Raw genomic sequence first — 17,187 nt, 5'->3', positions numbered from 1 at the left:
ATCTCTCCTGTAAAAAAGTCTCACACAGGTCCTTTAACGCCAAGTTTAATGGAGGATCCCTTATGAGTGATCCTTCTCTACAAACAGGACATTCTCTTGCTTTTTTGACCTCCCAGAACTTTTCCATACACCCTCTACAGAAACTGTGACTGCAGCGCAGTAAAACAGGATCCTTGAAGATGTCACAGCACACAGGACAGGAGAAATCCTCCTCCGTAAAATTAGATGCCATTTTCCTTTTCCAGCCCAAACTCACTTCTAGGAAAATAATCACACCAAGCTTTCACATAGTTTTACATTTTATAATCACATGACTATTATTCTTTATTACATTAGGTTCTGGTTATACTATTATTTCCTTTTCAAACAATAAAAAAATTATACTAAAATTGTATAGAGATGCATTTAACTCTTAAAATGCTGAAAATGTGTAAATCATAACAGCCGTCTTCTCAGACTCAACACTTCTTACCACTATTTAAAATCATAAATGATCAGTCCTATTGATTAGTATAAACACCTATCAGCCACAATATTACAAGCACAGACAGGTGAAATGTTGCATCTGTAATCGAGATGTGCTGATGTCATATCTACCTCACAATTTGCAGGACGTAAAGGATCTTCTGCTGCTAAAGTCTTGGTGCCAGATAAAACAGAACACCTTCAGAGGTCTTTTGGTCATGCATCAGTTAAACAAAGCTATCAGAACTGGCACAAGTGGTTCTAATGTTGTGTTTCTGAATGCTGCGGTCACTCATCTTGTAATGGCTGATCGGTGTAGAGACATACAATGCATACAAAACGTTAGACAAGGTTTCATAGGAATATTTAGTTATTTAAGTACATCATAGACACTTGCAAAGAAATATTATGGTCACAATAATAAAAGGTTTGTGCACATGTTTTTAACTAGAGGGCAGTGTGGAGCATTGAACGGAAGTGTGCGTTATAACTTAGTGGTGAAGAAGAAGAAACGTCTGAAGACTTTATTGGGTTGTTGTAAATATCAACAACAACAACAAAAAACAAAAACAAATGTCGTCTTGGGTTTTATAATAACTCACACAGCGACAGATCAGATGTTTATAATCACCTGTCATCATCATCATCATCATCAGCAAGCAGCCCGAGTCTGACTTCAGGTGTGTTTACATGAACATAGCATGAACATGTTCTTAGCTGCTAGACGAATTAGCTTGTGAAACAGTCAACATAATATTACTTAACACTTTATTATTTTACATGCAGAACTTGTGTCTTTTTAATTTTACTGTCCTTTAATAACAGAAAACTCATTGACATTTAGTTGGTCCAATTAAACGCTTTGTAGAATGTATATGTCCTTTTATTATATTATATTACATTACAGCAGCTTATTAGCTTGTTAATAAGTTTGTGGCTGTGTCTTTTTTCGTTTTCGATTCATTTAAATTAAATTTATCTGTATAGCACTTTTAACAATTCCCATTGTCTCAAAGCAGCTTTACAGAAGTATAGAAACAGTAAATAAATTTATAAATAATAATATATAAATAATAAGAATAATAATAATAAGAAGAAATAAGGATACAAATAAATCGATATATAATTAAAGATTAAATTTAATTACAAAACATTAATTTAAAACTTTATATATATATATATATATATATATATATATATATATATATATATATATATATATATATATATATCCCTATCCCTATTGAGGAAGCGGCGGCAAGAAAAAACTCCCTGAGATGATGTGAGGAAGAAACCTTGAGAGGAACCAGGCTTAGAAAGGAACCCATCCTCATTTGGGTGACACTCTACAGTAAATAATGTAAATGTAAATAATGTCCTTTCTACAACAGTTTATAATAGTGCAACCGAGAGATCCTGAGGAACTAATGGGTCATCTTAAACTCTGAGTTTAGCACAGACCTGATTGCTGATAAAGACCAGACCATACAGCTGACTGACACAACATTGGTTCAAAGAAGGCATGGTTCAACATTGGTTCAGCTTCCTTCTTAATCCCTGTTTGAGGAAAAAATAAAATGTCTGCAGTTGATAGATTTTGAAATTTGAATTGAATTTGATTAACTCTTTATGATTGATCAACTTTCCTTGGATTTGTGTTACAGATTCTTAACTTTCTAGTCCATGACCAGACCTCAAAATGGGACGGAGAAGGGGGTGTGATGTCCGGTCCTGTCCATCTGACACACAGCCTTTCAGTCCACACACACACTCCTCCACGGACAGCCATACTGACACACACTCCTCCAGCACTTCCAGATGTTATGGATACCTGCAGAGCACAAAGCACAGCATTTGCATGGTGTCTGACTTCTTTTACCCCAACATGGGTGGTGTGGAGAGCCACATCTATCAGCTCTCACAGTGCCTCATAGAGAAGGGCCACAAGGTGGTGATAGCAACACATGCCTATGGCAACCGGCGTGGCATACGCTACCTCACCAATGGTCTGAAAGTCTATTACCTCCCTCTTCAGGTCTGTGAGTTAATCTTGACCTCATAAGGCTAAAGTAAATGGTTTGGGTATTGATCATCCAGTTCTGTTTATTATGATTTATCCAATTACCTCAATCCTAACTTGACTCATAATTTTCTGATATGCAGCTGATTTTTTCCAGTGTTCTGCCCATTGATTAAAATGTTTTATACTTGCTAGGGAATAGATGTAATCTGAAAGGATAGCGTCATATTTCTGGAATAAATACTGGTGTATCATGTGTTTTGGTAGCAGTGAGCATGAAGAAGATTCGGCTGAGTGTAGTTTTTATTAATATTGTTCCATAAATAAAGTGCAAAGTTCTCTAAAGATAAAGTGTAAGATAAAGTCTGTCAGCAAAACATCTATAAAATTTTCACACAGTTATTAAGTTTATATTAAGTTCACTTTAGTACTACCAGAAATTATGGATGATGACTTGATACCTTTTTTCCTATAGGTGATGTATAACCAATCCACAGCCACCACCTGCTTTCACAGTCTGCCACTGCTCAGGTGTGTGTTCGTACGTGAGCGTATCACTGTGGTTCATGCCCACAGCTCCTTTTCAGCCATGGGCCATGATGCTCTCTTCCATGCCAAGACTATGGGTCTCAACACTGTGTTCACTGACCACTCGCTTTTCGGATTCGCCGACCTCAGCTCTGTGCTGACCAATAAACTGCTTACTGTGACTTTATGCGACACCAACCACATCGTATGTGTGTCCTACACCAGCAAGGAGAACACTGTACTGAGGGCTGACATTGACCCTGACATTGTATCTGTTATCCCCAATGCGGTCGACCCAACCGATTTCACGCCTGACCCCAGTCGCCGTGACAACAACAAGATAACCATAGTCGTAGTAAGCCGGTTGGTCTACAGGAAAGGTAGGCAGTGCATGATGTAATAGATGATTTGTTCGCTATAGGAATGTGTGCAGTGATGGATTGATTTGTCTATCACTGTTTTTAGGAATTGACCTGCTGGGAGGAATCATCCCAGAGCTATGTGCCAAGTATCCAGATCTCTGCTTTCTGATTGGTGGAGAAGGTCCTAAACGCCTTGTTCTGGAAGAAGTTAGAGAGAAATATCAGCTTCATGACAGGTTGACAAGTTTCTCTGTTGTATTTACTATTCCTCTTGTTTGGAGAATGCAAATGACCAGTATCAGGTGTTTTAGCTCTGGTATTCTGTTTTTTTTTTTTTTTTTATTGTTTTCTTTCTTCACCCAGATCATGACAAAACAATTTTAGTTAGCAGTGATGGGTAAACTGAAATGGTTCAGGGCAGTCGAACCTTATGAATGGATTTAAATCTGACAAACAGTCTTTGAAAGCTTTTCAGTGACTTGTGCATAGTATATATTACTTGTAAGGTGATTAGAGTAGAATATTTAAAAGCACCTTTTGTGTCTCTAGGGTGCGTCTACTGGGGGCTCTGGATCACAAGGATGTACGGGATGTGCTGGTGCAAGGTCATATCTTCCTGAACACATCATTAACTGAAGCTTTCTGCATGGCCATAGTAGAGGGAGCCAGCTGTGGCTTGCAGGTCAGTGTGTTTAGTTATAAATGATGTGTGTGCTTGTAGTTTGCAGTGTTGTATAAAGTACTAGAAAGCAATACTTCAGTAAAAGTACAAGTATCGTACCAGAAAAAGACTTTGGTAGAAGTGAAAGTCACCTTTTAGAATATTACTCAAGTAAAAGTCTTAAAGTATCTGATATTTACTGTACTTAAGTATCAAAAGTCATTTTCTGATATTTAATGTACTTAAGTATTTGAAGTAAAAGTAAAAAGTAAAATTTCAGTGATTTTCGGTAGGCATAAGATCAGGGGCGGTTCCAGGGTTTCATCTTTAGGGGTTTTAGCCCTCAGTGAGAATTTAAAACAAGACGAGTTTTATATTATATATTATATGACTACATAGTAAGCCAAAAGTTATGGTATTATTAAATGGCAAAAGTGGACACCAAAATTTTATGCATGGTTATGCATTTTATTATGATGAGGCCAGTCTTGGATGTATGTATGTGTGCATTCTCTACAAACATTGAGTCCAGTGAATGCAGTCATTAATAAACAAATATTCACAAGACAAAGACCAAATCAACAAATGTTATTTTTATTCAGTATTGATATTGCATTAATATTTTGTTTGTGCTATCAACTCTGGTAATAAGAATAGTGACATTTCACTGCTTTTGGTTGCCGTCTTTGCGGCTTTCCGCTGATTAATATTATAGATAAACACTTCCAGCTCTGACTGTGCGTGCACGCTGCGCGTGCCTGTGCTTCTCCATAGAGCGTACGGAACTGCGTAATACAATATAGGAGCAGTAGATCACCAAACCTCCCTTATTGCTGTCGCACACATTTCTTATGATTCTTATGTAGTAACGAGTAACGAAGATGCTTATTGGAAATATAACGGAGTAAAAGTATACATTTTATCTAGGAAATGTAGTGGAGTAAAAGTGAAAGTTGACATAAATTTAAATAGCGAAGTAAAGTACAGATACGTGAAATTTTTACTTAAGTACGGTAATGAAGTATTTTTACTTCGTTAAATTACAACACTGGCAGTTTGGAATACTTATTTGAAAGTTAATAGCGTAATTGAGGATATTTTGTGATCAAATATGTGTAAGTACAACACGCTACTTGTTTGGTGTATAGAGGGACTTCTAGATGGAAGTATGAACAAAATGTTGTTTGCATTCTTCTTTAATGTGTGTGTAGGTAGTGAGCACTCGTGTTGGAGGTATACCAGAAGTTCTCCCTGATGAGTTGGTGACCCTGTGTGAGCCAACAGTCAGCTCCCTTTGTGTCGGCTTGGAAAAGGTCATCGCCAAGCAACGTGCAGGCAAAGTGCCCTCACCTGCAGTCATCCACCAAAAGGTCAAAACTCTCTACACCTGGAGAAATGTCGCTGATCGCACAGAAAAGGTATGTGCTCTCTATGATGTGAAAATATCCTGACAATTATTAGAATAGAATTTTCGATATTGCCTTATGGCAGTGTCATTATATAAACTTTACTGTTTCTCTGTGTTGGTAGGTGTATGACCGTGCATGCAGACAGCCAGTTCTTCCCTTACCTGCTCGACTACAGAGGCTGCGCTCTCACTGTGGTGCTGTCGCTGGCTCTATATTCTCCTTTGTGGCTGTCATTGACTTTCTCTTCCTTCTATTCCTGCAGTGGCTTTGGCCCAATGACCTCATTGATGTTGCTCTGGATGCGACAGGGCCTGGTGGTCATTGGCAGCAGAGCTTTAGAAAGTAAGAGAGTAAATACCTGAATGATGCACGGTGTGCTGTTGCTAATACAAGACAGTTACGTCTGGCAAGGATTCAGCTACTGATATTTGGGACCATGTTTTAACTTCCAAAGATTCTAAACAAGTGCACTGAATTGACCTGTTTACATTCCAGTGAAAGGTGTCTGGTGCAACTGTGATAAACTACTTTATTCCACAAAACGTGTGTAGTAGATATGAAATCGGTGGCGACGACTAAATCCTCATTTATTAAACCACTTTAACCTGGAGTTGTTTGTTTGTTTTTCACCCAGTGATGAATGACATCTAAATACTAACCACTGTCATGAATATATAGCTTCTATTGTTTACAGAAAACCTATTTATACGAATCAAAGATATTTTAAATATTGTATCAGGGTACTGTTAATGAATTGGAGGTAAGCAACATGACAGCATGCTTCCATAGTTCATTTTAATGGCAGAACAAGTAATTCATTTAGAATAAAGGCTGAGCAGCAAAATGCAGGTTTTTTATGCAATCCATGGCCAGATGTGCGTTACACAATGTTTGTGCATGATGTCGAGACACCCTGATGTGAAATGGAAGGTGATTGTGTGTGAAAAGGTCGGTGGCCAAGGATTACCCTGCAGATAGCATGGTTACTAGCCAGCATTAACAAGTTGAAGTTGTAGAGTGTAATTTGACTGGAAGGATTATAATAACACATCATTTGTCATTTTATATGAACTTATCTGACTTAATGTGAGAGAGAGAGAGAGAGAGAGAGAGAGAGAGAGATGAACTTATATGAACTTATCTGACTTTATGAAAGAGAGAGAGTCCAAGACCAAGACAGACAGAAGAACTTATCTGTTTTAATGAAAGATAGAGAGAGATAGAGACCAAGACGGACAGACAGACAGATGAACTTATCTGACTTAATTAAAGAGAGAGAGACCAAGACAGACAGACAGATGAACTTATCTGACTTAATGAAAGAGAGAGACCAAGACAGACAGACAGATGAACTTATATGAACTTACCTGACGTAATGAGAGAGAGACCAAGACAAACGGATGGATGAACTTATCTGACTTAATGAAAGAGAGAGAGAGAGAGAGACCAAGACAGACAGACAGACAGATGAACTTATATGAACTTATCTTAATGAGAGAGACCAAGACCAAGACAAACAGACAGATGAACTTTTCTGACTAATGAGAGAGAGAGAGAGAGAGAGAGAGAGAGAGAGAGAAAGAGACCAAGACAGACAGATGGATGAACTTATCTGACTTAATGAAAGCGAGAGACCAAGACAGACAGACACATTATGAATAATTATACATATATACAGACAATGATGAATAATTCTTTCATTATTCATCATTGCCATATTCACCATATAGGGTATAACATGCAAAAATCATCCATTTAAATAAGTAAGGTCATGAGGAAGTTTAAAAATAACTGTTTCACTCTATATGCAAAGGTAACTGTATGTTATTATGATTATAATGGTTTGTAGGCAGCACATTCATTTAGAATTGTGATTAAACTGACTAAAACCTGTCTTACAATTTAAACACTTACTTACCAGGCAATCAGTATTAGGCAAAGTTGATTTTTTTTTTTCACTAATTCCATTCAAAAAGTGAAACTTGTATATTGTATTCATTCATTACACACAGACTGGTATATTTCAAATGTTTATTTCTTTTAATTTTGATGATTATAACTGACAACTAAGGAAAATCCCAAATTCAGTATCTCAGAAAATTAGAATATTGCTATCTGTGCACTTCATGCTTCCTGCTGCTGAGAACTTTATGGAGATGCAGATTTCATTTTCCAACAGCACCTGCACACAGTGCCAAATCTACCAGTACCTGATTTAAGGACCATGGGATCCCTGTTCTTAATTGGCCAGCAAACTCTCCTGACCTTAACACCATAGAAAATCTATGAGGTATTGTGAAGAGGAAGATGCGATATGCCAGACCCAACAATGCAGAAGAGCTGAAGGCCACTATCAGAGCAACCTGGGTTCTCATAACACCTGAGCAGTGCCACAGACTGATTGACTCCATGCCACGCCGCATCGCTGCAGTAATTCAGGCAAAAGGAGCCCCAACTAAGTATTGAGTGCTGTACATGCTCATACTTTTCATCTTCATACTTTTCAGTTAGCCCAGATTTCTAAAAATCCTTTCTTTGTATTGGTCTTAAGTAATATTCTAATTTTCTGAGATACTGAATTTGGGATTTTCCTTAGTTGTCAGTTATAATCATCAAAATTAAAAACAATAAACATTTGAAATATACAGTATCAGTCTGTGTGTAATGAATGAATATAATATACAAGTTTCACTTTTTGAATGGAAATAGTGAAAATAAATCAACTTTTTGATGATATTCTAATTATATGACCAGCACCTGTATATAACTTGAATCATGAAGAGGGGGAAACAGTTAATATCAGTTTATTCCATTAAGTATGAACCGAATAATCATCATTTTAAGTATCCAAGCATTGTACCAACTTATTGGTCCAATTCTTTTGGAATGTGGGACAACACTGACACTCATCACCAAAAAGTTAGATCAAAATACTGTAAGTGTATGAACATTGTGTTTTTTTTTCACCCTGTATTTCTATGTTAAAATCTTAATCTCACTTCTTAATGAACAGAGATCTTGATAAGCCTCGAATCTGAGACCATTACATGGATTTAACATTTATGAAATGATTGCAGTAAGGAAAATTAATTAACCCTTTAATGAATTTTAAACTGTGCATGGTTATCTATTGATATTGAAGTCTATTTGATCTGCACAGAACCACAAACTTCTTGTGTGGAGACAGGATTCTTCTCCGATGCGCAGTTTCACATATAACACCTATCAAACTAATCATTTTATCCAAGTTTTGCAAGTTTTCTTACTAATATTCGACACAAATCTCCAAGCCTTCATTGATTAAAAGCTTCAATCAATAAATATACATTCAAAATTTCAATATACATGTCTTCCTGTTCATAGAACCTACTATGTAAGCATGCAAGCCCTAAATGTAACTTTAATAGACAAATAAATAAATTGCTATGAATATCATTCATTTAAAATAATATCTGGTTCAGTATCATTGAGTCTTACAGATCACTGACAAGGGAGGAATCTTATAGCATGTACTTTACAACCCACAACAAGAAATGGCAGTAATTTATCATTAAATCTCTGTGTGAAACTGTGAATGTGTTTGTTAGTGAGAGGGTCAATGAATGACAATTTTCCTTCATCCCAGTCCAGATGCACTCTGATTCTCTGGAGTTTCTGTGCTATTGAGAGGTGAGAGTCTGGATGTGGTGTACAACATGCTTTATATTGATTGTCCTTATACCACACACCAGACTCCTTGTCTGGAGAATATATCTCCCTTCCTCTGAGCAGATTCTGTTATCACACCCACAAGCCAGATTGTGCAATTTTGAACGTCCACATCCCAGTTATATGTTCCTGGGTTAATTCCCTGAGAGCCCAGGATGCACAGGCAATCATCAAATCTCTCTGGATTATCAGGAAGCTTTTGTATGTTGTCACTGCATCTCACACTGGTCAGGTCATGAGACAGAATGAGAAAAGGATCGGCAGTGTTGGGGTCCAGAGTTATGGGCGCTGTGAAAGAGGACACAAAGAGGTTTTATATACAGATGGCTCAAAAGCTTTGAGACCACTGGTTTAAATACATTTCCATATAAAAGAAGGTCACTTTTTTGATGTATGGATATTTCCGCTCTATATATCTTTCAGTGGAAATGGTTCCCATCAAAGACACACTATATGAACTTTGTGGACATTTATAAATTAAATTCTGATTATTTACTATAAAAGCACTATACTATAAAAGCAAGGGGTATTCTGTGAAAATATCATCATCTGGCAACCAAGTAATTAGCTCTCCTGCCTTCTTCTCCCCCTTTCTGAATGAAAATGTCATTTGTGCCCCAGTTGTCTTCTATGAGCAGTTGTGTCATTTCACATTTTGACATTATAGTCGCATACTATCGCATCTATCAAACAACAACCATAAAAATCTTTGCTCAATTGAAATTAATTATCTAATTAAGATGAAAAGTGAAGCAAATGTGAATGAGGACTAGCTGGCACTGATATGCTTCCACAGAAACAAACAGAAATAAAGAGAATGTGTATTACTGTATTGGACAGTTTCCTGCATCTTCTCCCAGACTGTGAACTTCAGGTTGGCCAGATGTTTTGCCACATGGATCAGTGCTCCTGAAAGCTCCTCTGGATGCTGCAGTGTGCACTGGGCTCTGCAAAAACATTCAGGAGTCAGTGTTGCTGTGGCTTTGGATTCAGAAACACAGAGAAGCAGAGAGACAGGAACCACATCACTCACCTATTCACTGTGGCCTTGTAGTTCTGGAAAACAACAAAGCACATATCAGTGGATATGATTTACATTTTTACACAACTGACGTGACGTTTCTGATGATGGAAAAAAGTTTTACTTTCTCACAGTATAAATACTGACTAAATGATTCTCACTTGTAAGAACAGGACGTCTTCAGCTCTCATCTCCTCTACTATTGCTCTGATTGTGTCTGAAAGAGATGATATGTCTCTGCTCAGCTTCTCAATCTTCTCCTTCATCATCTGACTCTTCTGCTCCTCTTCCTCTCTCAGTGCAGCGATCCTGATTGCCTCTTCATCTCGTAGAAACTGGTGAAGCTTCTCAAACTGTTCTTTAATCTGAAGCTCTGTGTGTTGGGCCTGAATCTGCAGTGAAGAGGAAATTAAATGAAATATAACTTAAATAAAAAAATCACTCTATGATGGAAATATCCTTTGCTCGCTCCAGTCGACTGAGGGATAGCTTTTTCCCTCAGGCTATCAGACTAATTAACAGTCACAACTAATACACCCTACAGCGTACAGTACTTTCACAATATGGTATGCCACACACTGCACCTTAACTTCGGACTATACACACTGCATTATACACACTGGACTATACATACACACTGCATTTAATGCCATAATCCATCTGTTACCACTAGATACCATCCGATGCACATCCATGTCACTTCTGTACCTGTACAATCTTTTTTGCAGCTTATAGCATTTTATATATAATATATTTACATATATTTACACATATACATACAGTATATAAGCACATATTGCATATAATGTGTAGAGCTACTGTAAGGATGCCCAATAGTACACTGTGTGTACTGACTATATGTATGAGCATATTGCACATGTTCACTTGTTGGATTCATTATCTGTTTGTTAATTGTACATATTGTACACACATATTGCACATAGTGCGCATATTGCACTGACACGGAATCTGACTCTAGGGACATGGAATGTCACCTCGCTGTGGGGGAAGGAGCCTGAGCTGGTGTGGGAGGTTGAGAGATACCGAATAGAGATAGTTGGGCTCGCCTCGACGCACAGCTTGGGCTCTGGAACCCAACTCCTCGAGAGAGGCTGGACTCTCTACTACTCTGGAGTTGCCTGCGGTGAGAGGCGGCGGGCTGGTGTGGGCTTGCTCATAGCCCCCCAGCTCAGCAGTTATGTGTTGGAGTTTACCCTGGTGAACGAGAGGGTCGTTTCCCTGCACCTTTGGGTTGGGGAGAGGTCTCTCACTGTTATTTGTGCTTATGGGCCAAATGGCAGTGTAGAGTACCCGACCTTCTTGGCATCTCTGGGAGGGGTGCTAGAAAGTGCACCGACCGGGGACTCAGTCGTTCTACTGGAGGACTTAAATGCTCACGTGGGCAGCGACAGTGACTCACGTGGGCAGCGACAGTGAGTTGGGTCCGATGGCAGGAGAGGAAGTTGGTCAGACTTGGCAGACCCAAACGTTCTGTGAGGGTCCGCTGGGAAAGTTTGTCAGAGTCTCCTGTCAGAGAGATCTTCAACTCTCACCTCTGGCAGAGCTTCAACCAGATCCAGAGGGAGGTTGGAGACATTGAGTCCGAGTGGACCATGTTCTCCACCTCCATTGTCGACGCAGCCACACGGAGCTGTGGCCGAAAGGTCTCCGGTGCCTGTCGTGGCGGCAATCCCCGTACCCGGTGGTGGACCCCGGAAGTAAGGGATGCCGTCAAGCTGAAGAAGGAGTCCTATCGAGCCTGGTTGGCTCGGGGGACTCCGGAGGAAGCTGATAGGTACTGGAGGGCCAAGCGAGCTTCAGCCTGGGTGGTTGCAGAGGCAAAAACTCGGGTCTGGGAGGAGTTCGGTGAGGCCATGGAGAAGGACTATCGGTTGGCCTCGAAGAAATTCTGGTAAACCATCTGGCGCCTCAGGAGGGGGAAGCAGTGCCCTGCGCACACTGTTTACAGTGGGAGTGGGAATCTGCTGACTTCGACTGGTGACATCCTCGGACAATGGAAGGAGTACTTTGAGGATCTCCTCAACCCCACCAACATGTCTTCCACTGAGGAAGCAGAGGCAGAGGGCTCGGTTGTGGACTCGTCTATCCCCCAAGCTGAGGTCACTGAGGTAGTTGAGAAGCTCCTCGGTGGCAAGGCACCAGGGGTGGATGAGATCCGACCCTGAGTACCTTAAGTCTCTGTATGTTGTGGGGCTGTCTTGGTTGACACGCCTTTGCAACATTGCGTGGCGGTTGGGGACAGTGCCTCTGGACTGGCAGACTGGGGTGGAGGTCCCTCTGTTTAAGAAAGGGGACCGGAGGGTGTGTTCCAACTACAGGGGGATCACACTCATCAGCATCCCCAGAAAAGTCTATGCCAGGGTACTGGAGAGGAGAATTCGGCCCATAGTCGAACCTCGGATTCAGGAGGAACAATGCGGGTTTCGTCCTGGGCATGGAACACTGGGCCATCTCTATACCCTCACCAGGTTGCTGGACGGTTCATGGGAGTTTGCCCAACCAGTCCACATGTGCTTTGTGGATCTGGAGAAGGCATTCGACTGTGTCCGTTGTGGTGACCTGTGGGGGGTGCTCTGGGAGTATGGGGTACGGGGTCCTCTGCTAAGGGCTGTATACCTATATGACCAGAGCAGGAGTTTGGTTCGCATTGCCGGCAGTAAGTCAGACTTGTTCCCAGTGCATGTTGGACTCCGGCAGGGCTGCCCTTTGTCACCAGTCCTGTTCATTATTTATATGGACAGGATTTCTAGGTGCAGTCGGGGGCTGGAGGTAGCCCGGTTTGGGGACCACAGGATTTCGTCTCTGCTTTTTGCAGATGATGTTGTCCTGTTGGCTTCTTCAAATCAGGACCTTCAGCGTGCACTGGGACGGTTTGCAGCCGAGTGTGAAGCGGCGGGGATGAGAATCAGCACCTCCAAGTCCGAGGCCATAGTTCTCAGCCGGAAAAGGGTGGCTTGCCCCCTTCAGGTTGGTGGAGAGCTCCTGCCTCAAGTGGAAGAGTTTAAGTATCTTGGGGTCCTGTTCACGAGTGAGGGAAGGATGAAGCGGGAGATCGACAGGCGGATCGGTGTATCTTCTACAGTGATGCGGTCGATATACCGATCTGTTGTGGTGAAGAAAGAGCTGAGCCGTAAGGCGAAGCTCTCTATTTACCAGTCGATCTACGTTCCTACCCTCACCTATGGTCATGAGCTTTGGGTCATGACCGAAAGGACAAGATCCCGGATACAGGTGGCCGAAATGAGTTTCCTCCGCAGGGTGGCTGGGCGCTCCCTTAGAGATAGGGTGAGGAGCTCGGTCACTCAGGAGGAGCTCAGAGTAGAGCCACTGCTCCTCCACATCGAGAGGGGTCAGCTGAGGTGGCTTGGGCATCTGTTTCGGATGCCTCCTGGACGCCTCCCTGGGGAGGTGTTCCAGGCATGTCCAACCGGGAGGAGGCCCCGGGGAAGACCTAGGACATGCTGGAGGGACTATGTCTCTCGGCTGGCCTGGGAAAGCCTCGGTATTCCCCCGGAAGAGCTGGAGGAAGTGTCTGGGGAGAGGGAAGTCTGGGTGTCCCTGCTTAGACTGCTGTCCCCATGACCCGGCCCCAGATAAGCGGTAGAAAATGGATGGATGGATGGATATTGCACTGACTATATGTATGAGCAAATTGCACATTTTCACATGTCAAATCATTATCTACATCTTTATCTGTATAATTGTTCTGCAATTTCTGGAGTTTGCTCCTAAGAATTTCACTCACCAAGGCACATGTGCTGTGGTGATGTGACAATAAAAGTGACTTGACTTGACTTGACTTGTTATTGATTCTAACCTTTATATGTTCTGCAGTCTGATTCCACTTCAGTTTACACTCTTTAAAAGGTGTTCAGTTTCTCCTGTAGTGGCTTCAGTGCTTTTTTGAGCTCCTCCTAAAATAAATCAACACAGTGCATGTTACTTCAGATTAACATCAGTGCTCACTCAGTGCTCAGAGGAAAGAAATTTGGAAAGAAAAATGACTCAAACGCGTTTATAATTGTGTGATTTAATTTAGAGTATGTGTATTGCAGCACAAAGGAGGGAGGGAGGGAGGGAGAGAGAGAGAGAGAGAGAGAGAGAGAGAGAGAGAGAGAGAGAGAGAGAAATAGTAGGAGAAGTGACATAAATATCCCCCGCAGTTCCCTCATTCTTATAGTGTGCATGTCACAAAATGAATTACAAAAATCTGAAAATCTTGCCATGAAGGAATTTGATCAGTTCTTTGACACACAGAACCAGACAACAATCTGGATATCCAGATCTTTCATATCCAGATCAGCAATATTCTCATGGCCATAATAATACATATTAAATAGTAAATACATAATAATAGTCATATGTACTGCATAATATATGTATGTAGCTTATTTAACATTTTACCTTACAGTCTGTTACAGTCTCATCAATGGGGCAGAATTTGTGGTTGGTGTGTTTTCTCGAAGTTTGACACACCACACACACCGGCTGCCGATCGTCCAGACAGAAGAGTTTGAGTTTCTCACTGTGCAGACTGCAGACTGTTCCAGATGCTGGTAAATATCTCTGACTTCTCTCCTGTACAAACCCATCACACAAATTCTTTAAAGCCAATTCAGTGGAGGATGTTCCAGAAACGACTTCTTCCTACAAACAGGACATTCTCTGGATCCTTTGGTCTCCCAGAATTGCAGCAAACACACTTTACACACACTGTGACTACAATGCAAAAGAACAGGTTCGTTGAAGATTTCACAGCACACAGGACAGGACAAATCCTCCTCTGACAACCGATATGCCATTTTCTCTTCTTGGTTTCAAGTCAAACACATGACTTAAATGCCCAAAGACTTGCTATCTCTGACTCAGCACTTTCTTAATAGAAGGGGTTTTTACGTATGTCACAGTATCTTTTGCATCAAGCACAACAGATAACACTTTTATGGGGTCAGAATTGTTTCATTATTCTGAATAAATACACTATGATCCACAAATAAATATAAAGAGTTTCACAAATATTTTTACAAATTTCACAAAAAGAAATGAAATTCACAAATAAATAAAATGGGATTTGCAAATAAAAAAAATATTTATAAATTGTATTTATTTGCGAATAAAAAAAAAGAAAACATACACTTTTATCTACACATTTTACTACCAGCAACAATGGGTTACATTTATCTAACCATTTCAAAACTGGTTCCCTGCAGTGCCAGTTTGCATGCTCAATGAATGTTTTTTATTTCTTTGAGGTTAAAATAATTGTATTATTATTCCTAAAAGAATAACAGAATAAAAGAGAGAGAAGACATCATATAGTTCAAATATTAAACACAAAATGAATTAAAGTATACCAGTTAGATCACTGCTTTGAATGTGATGGCAAAATGTGTGCAGTTTGGAAAGATTATCCTGCTGCAATGTTTGGAGAGACTGTAGCAGGTCGGTGATTAACTAACCATATCTATCTAGGTAGTTTGTTGTTTGTTAGTGATGAGAGGTTTTCTTTTTTTCGACTATCATTTCTTTTGTTAATAATTTAATTGAGACGAGTTTAACAGTCTTAACGTCTAAGAACTTTATAAAATGGGTGTTGACTCTATCTCACACATTACAGATTCGGCAACGAAATTCATAACTAATCACAGTGATTTAACATTTATCATTCTGATAGAGAGAGTTGAGAGAGAGAGAGAGAGAGAGAGAGAGAGAGAGAGAGAGAGAGAGAGAGAGAGAGAGAGAGAGATTGGGGGGGGGGTCAATTGGTGGGCATCTCCTAGCACTTTTATAAACATTACAGCTTACACAATAAATGAACCTGGTTGTTCATAAAGTTTGTGTAATTTATTTAGCTCATGTCAGCTCACAGGACCAGAGACATTAGCTACAACGCAAGACACATTAACGCAGTCCATTTACAGTTTTTTCAAGTCTGCTGCTTATCATGGAGCACATACCTTGTATTTGAAATAAATTTGTTACTCACACGGGTTTTGAAATTGAAATAGTTAAGTCTGTGTGAGTGTAAATGTATCCTGTAGTTATGCATTTCCAAGGAACATATTATCATCCATGAACAGTTTTCTTTGAGTTTTTAATCTCATTTTTGTTCAACAGAATTTAATGTATAAAAAGGAAATGTCTTCAGGTTAACATTTTCCATCTTTTTTAATGCATTAGTGCAAGAACTAAACAACAGATGTACAGATTCTTCTTTTATCATATAGAACAGGTTTCTCGTTCTGCGTCAGGTGTCAAAAATGCTGGAGTATTTTCTTCAACTACAGTATGTCATGGAGATTTTCTATTTCTTGCATATTGGTTTGATTCATGAGTGTTATTTGATGTTCAGTAAATTTCAATATTTTTTTTATAGTTCCTGCAGCCCCTATGTGGCTTGTAAGGTGAAATAAAATAACCATAAAGATTACATAATATTACACTGAAAAAAATATTGACCACTGAATGTACCCGAAGTTGATTTTTTTTTTTAGCTTGACAACTTAGTATTTTACCCAAAAGTAGGATTAAAATCGTAACTCATATTCCTGGGTCAAAAATTGTAATGTAAATCAGATGTATAAATACAACTTATGCTAGCTTATGCTTAGTCCTTACTGTTTGCAGCTCTGGGTTCCCAAATTGAATTGTTTTAAGTATCCCAAAGTTCTTTATCAAGCAACACATTATCTTTATCTGAGAACAGATCAGTAACACAATAATCAGACTGTTTTTACTATTAGGCCCTAAATGGTAAACTGAAGCTAAGGTTATTAGTAAATCAAGCAAAAGTAGATGTAAATGTCAAAGTAGACATCATGTTAAAGTAAAATAAGTGTAAAATAAAAATGATGTCTCATGTCTATAATAATATTGTGCACTATTACATCAGACTTGCAAATATTATGAACAGCAGCTACGTTAATTCTTCTCCACTGCGTCTCTCTTTCTACCCATCCCGAGGCATCCAGAAATTGTACCAGCTCCGATTG

The 17,187-nt window shown here is 39.7% G+C and overlaps 1 protein-coding gene and 1 pseudogene across 2 annotated transcripts; one reads left to right on the top strand and one right to left on the bottom strand.

Annotated features, from left to right (window-relative positions):
* The first annotated feature begins 937 nt into the window (after nt 1-937).
* On the top strand, nt 938-6,055 carry piga (phosphatidylinositol glycan anchor biosynthesis, class A). Of its 2 annotated transcripts, none has more exons than XM_027143571.2 (7): nt 938-1,145; nt 2,146-2,500; nt 2,961-3,393; nt 3,479-3,611; nt 3,925-4,057; nt 5,248-5,454; nt 5,567-6,055. In XM_027143571.2, the coding sequence occupies exons 2-7, from the start codon at nt 2,165-2,167 to the stop codon at nt 5,789-5,791; spliced, it is 1,467 nt and encodes a 488-aa protein (XP_026999372.1). In that variant the 5' UTR covers nt 938-1,145; nt 2,146-2,164; the 3' UTR covers nt 5,792-6,055. The 2 variants fall into 2 exon arrangements, with proteins under 2 accessions (XP_026999372.1, XP_026999371.1); XM_027143570.2 differs by having other exon boundaries at nt 939-1,145; nt 2,130-2,500.
* A 2,851-nt stretch (nt 6,056-8,906) lies between these two features.
* Nucleotides 8,907-15,132, bottom strand: LOC113640999 (annotated as a pseudogene).
* Nucleotides 15,133-17,187: the final 2,055 nt, after the last annotated feature.

The sequence above is a fragment of the Tachysurus fulvidraco genome, chromosome 6, assembly GCF_022655615.1.
Source record: "Tachysurus fulvidraco isolate hzauxx_2018 chromosome 6, HZAU_PFXX_2.0, whole genome shotgun sequence".
Taxonomy (NCBI): Eukaryota; Metazoa; Chordata; class Actinopteri; order Siluriformes; family Bagridae; genus Tachysurus; species Tachysurus fulvidraco.
Note: the sequence above shows the minus strand (reverse complement) of the source record. Positions and strands in the feature narration are given on the sequence as shown.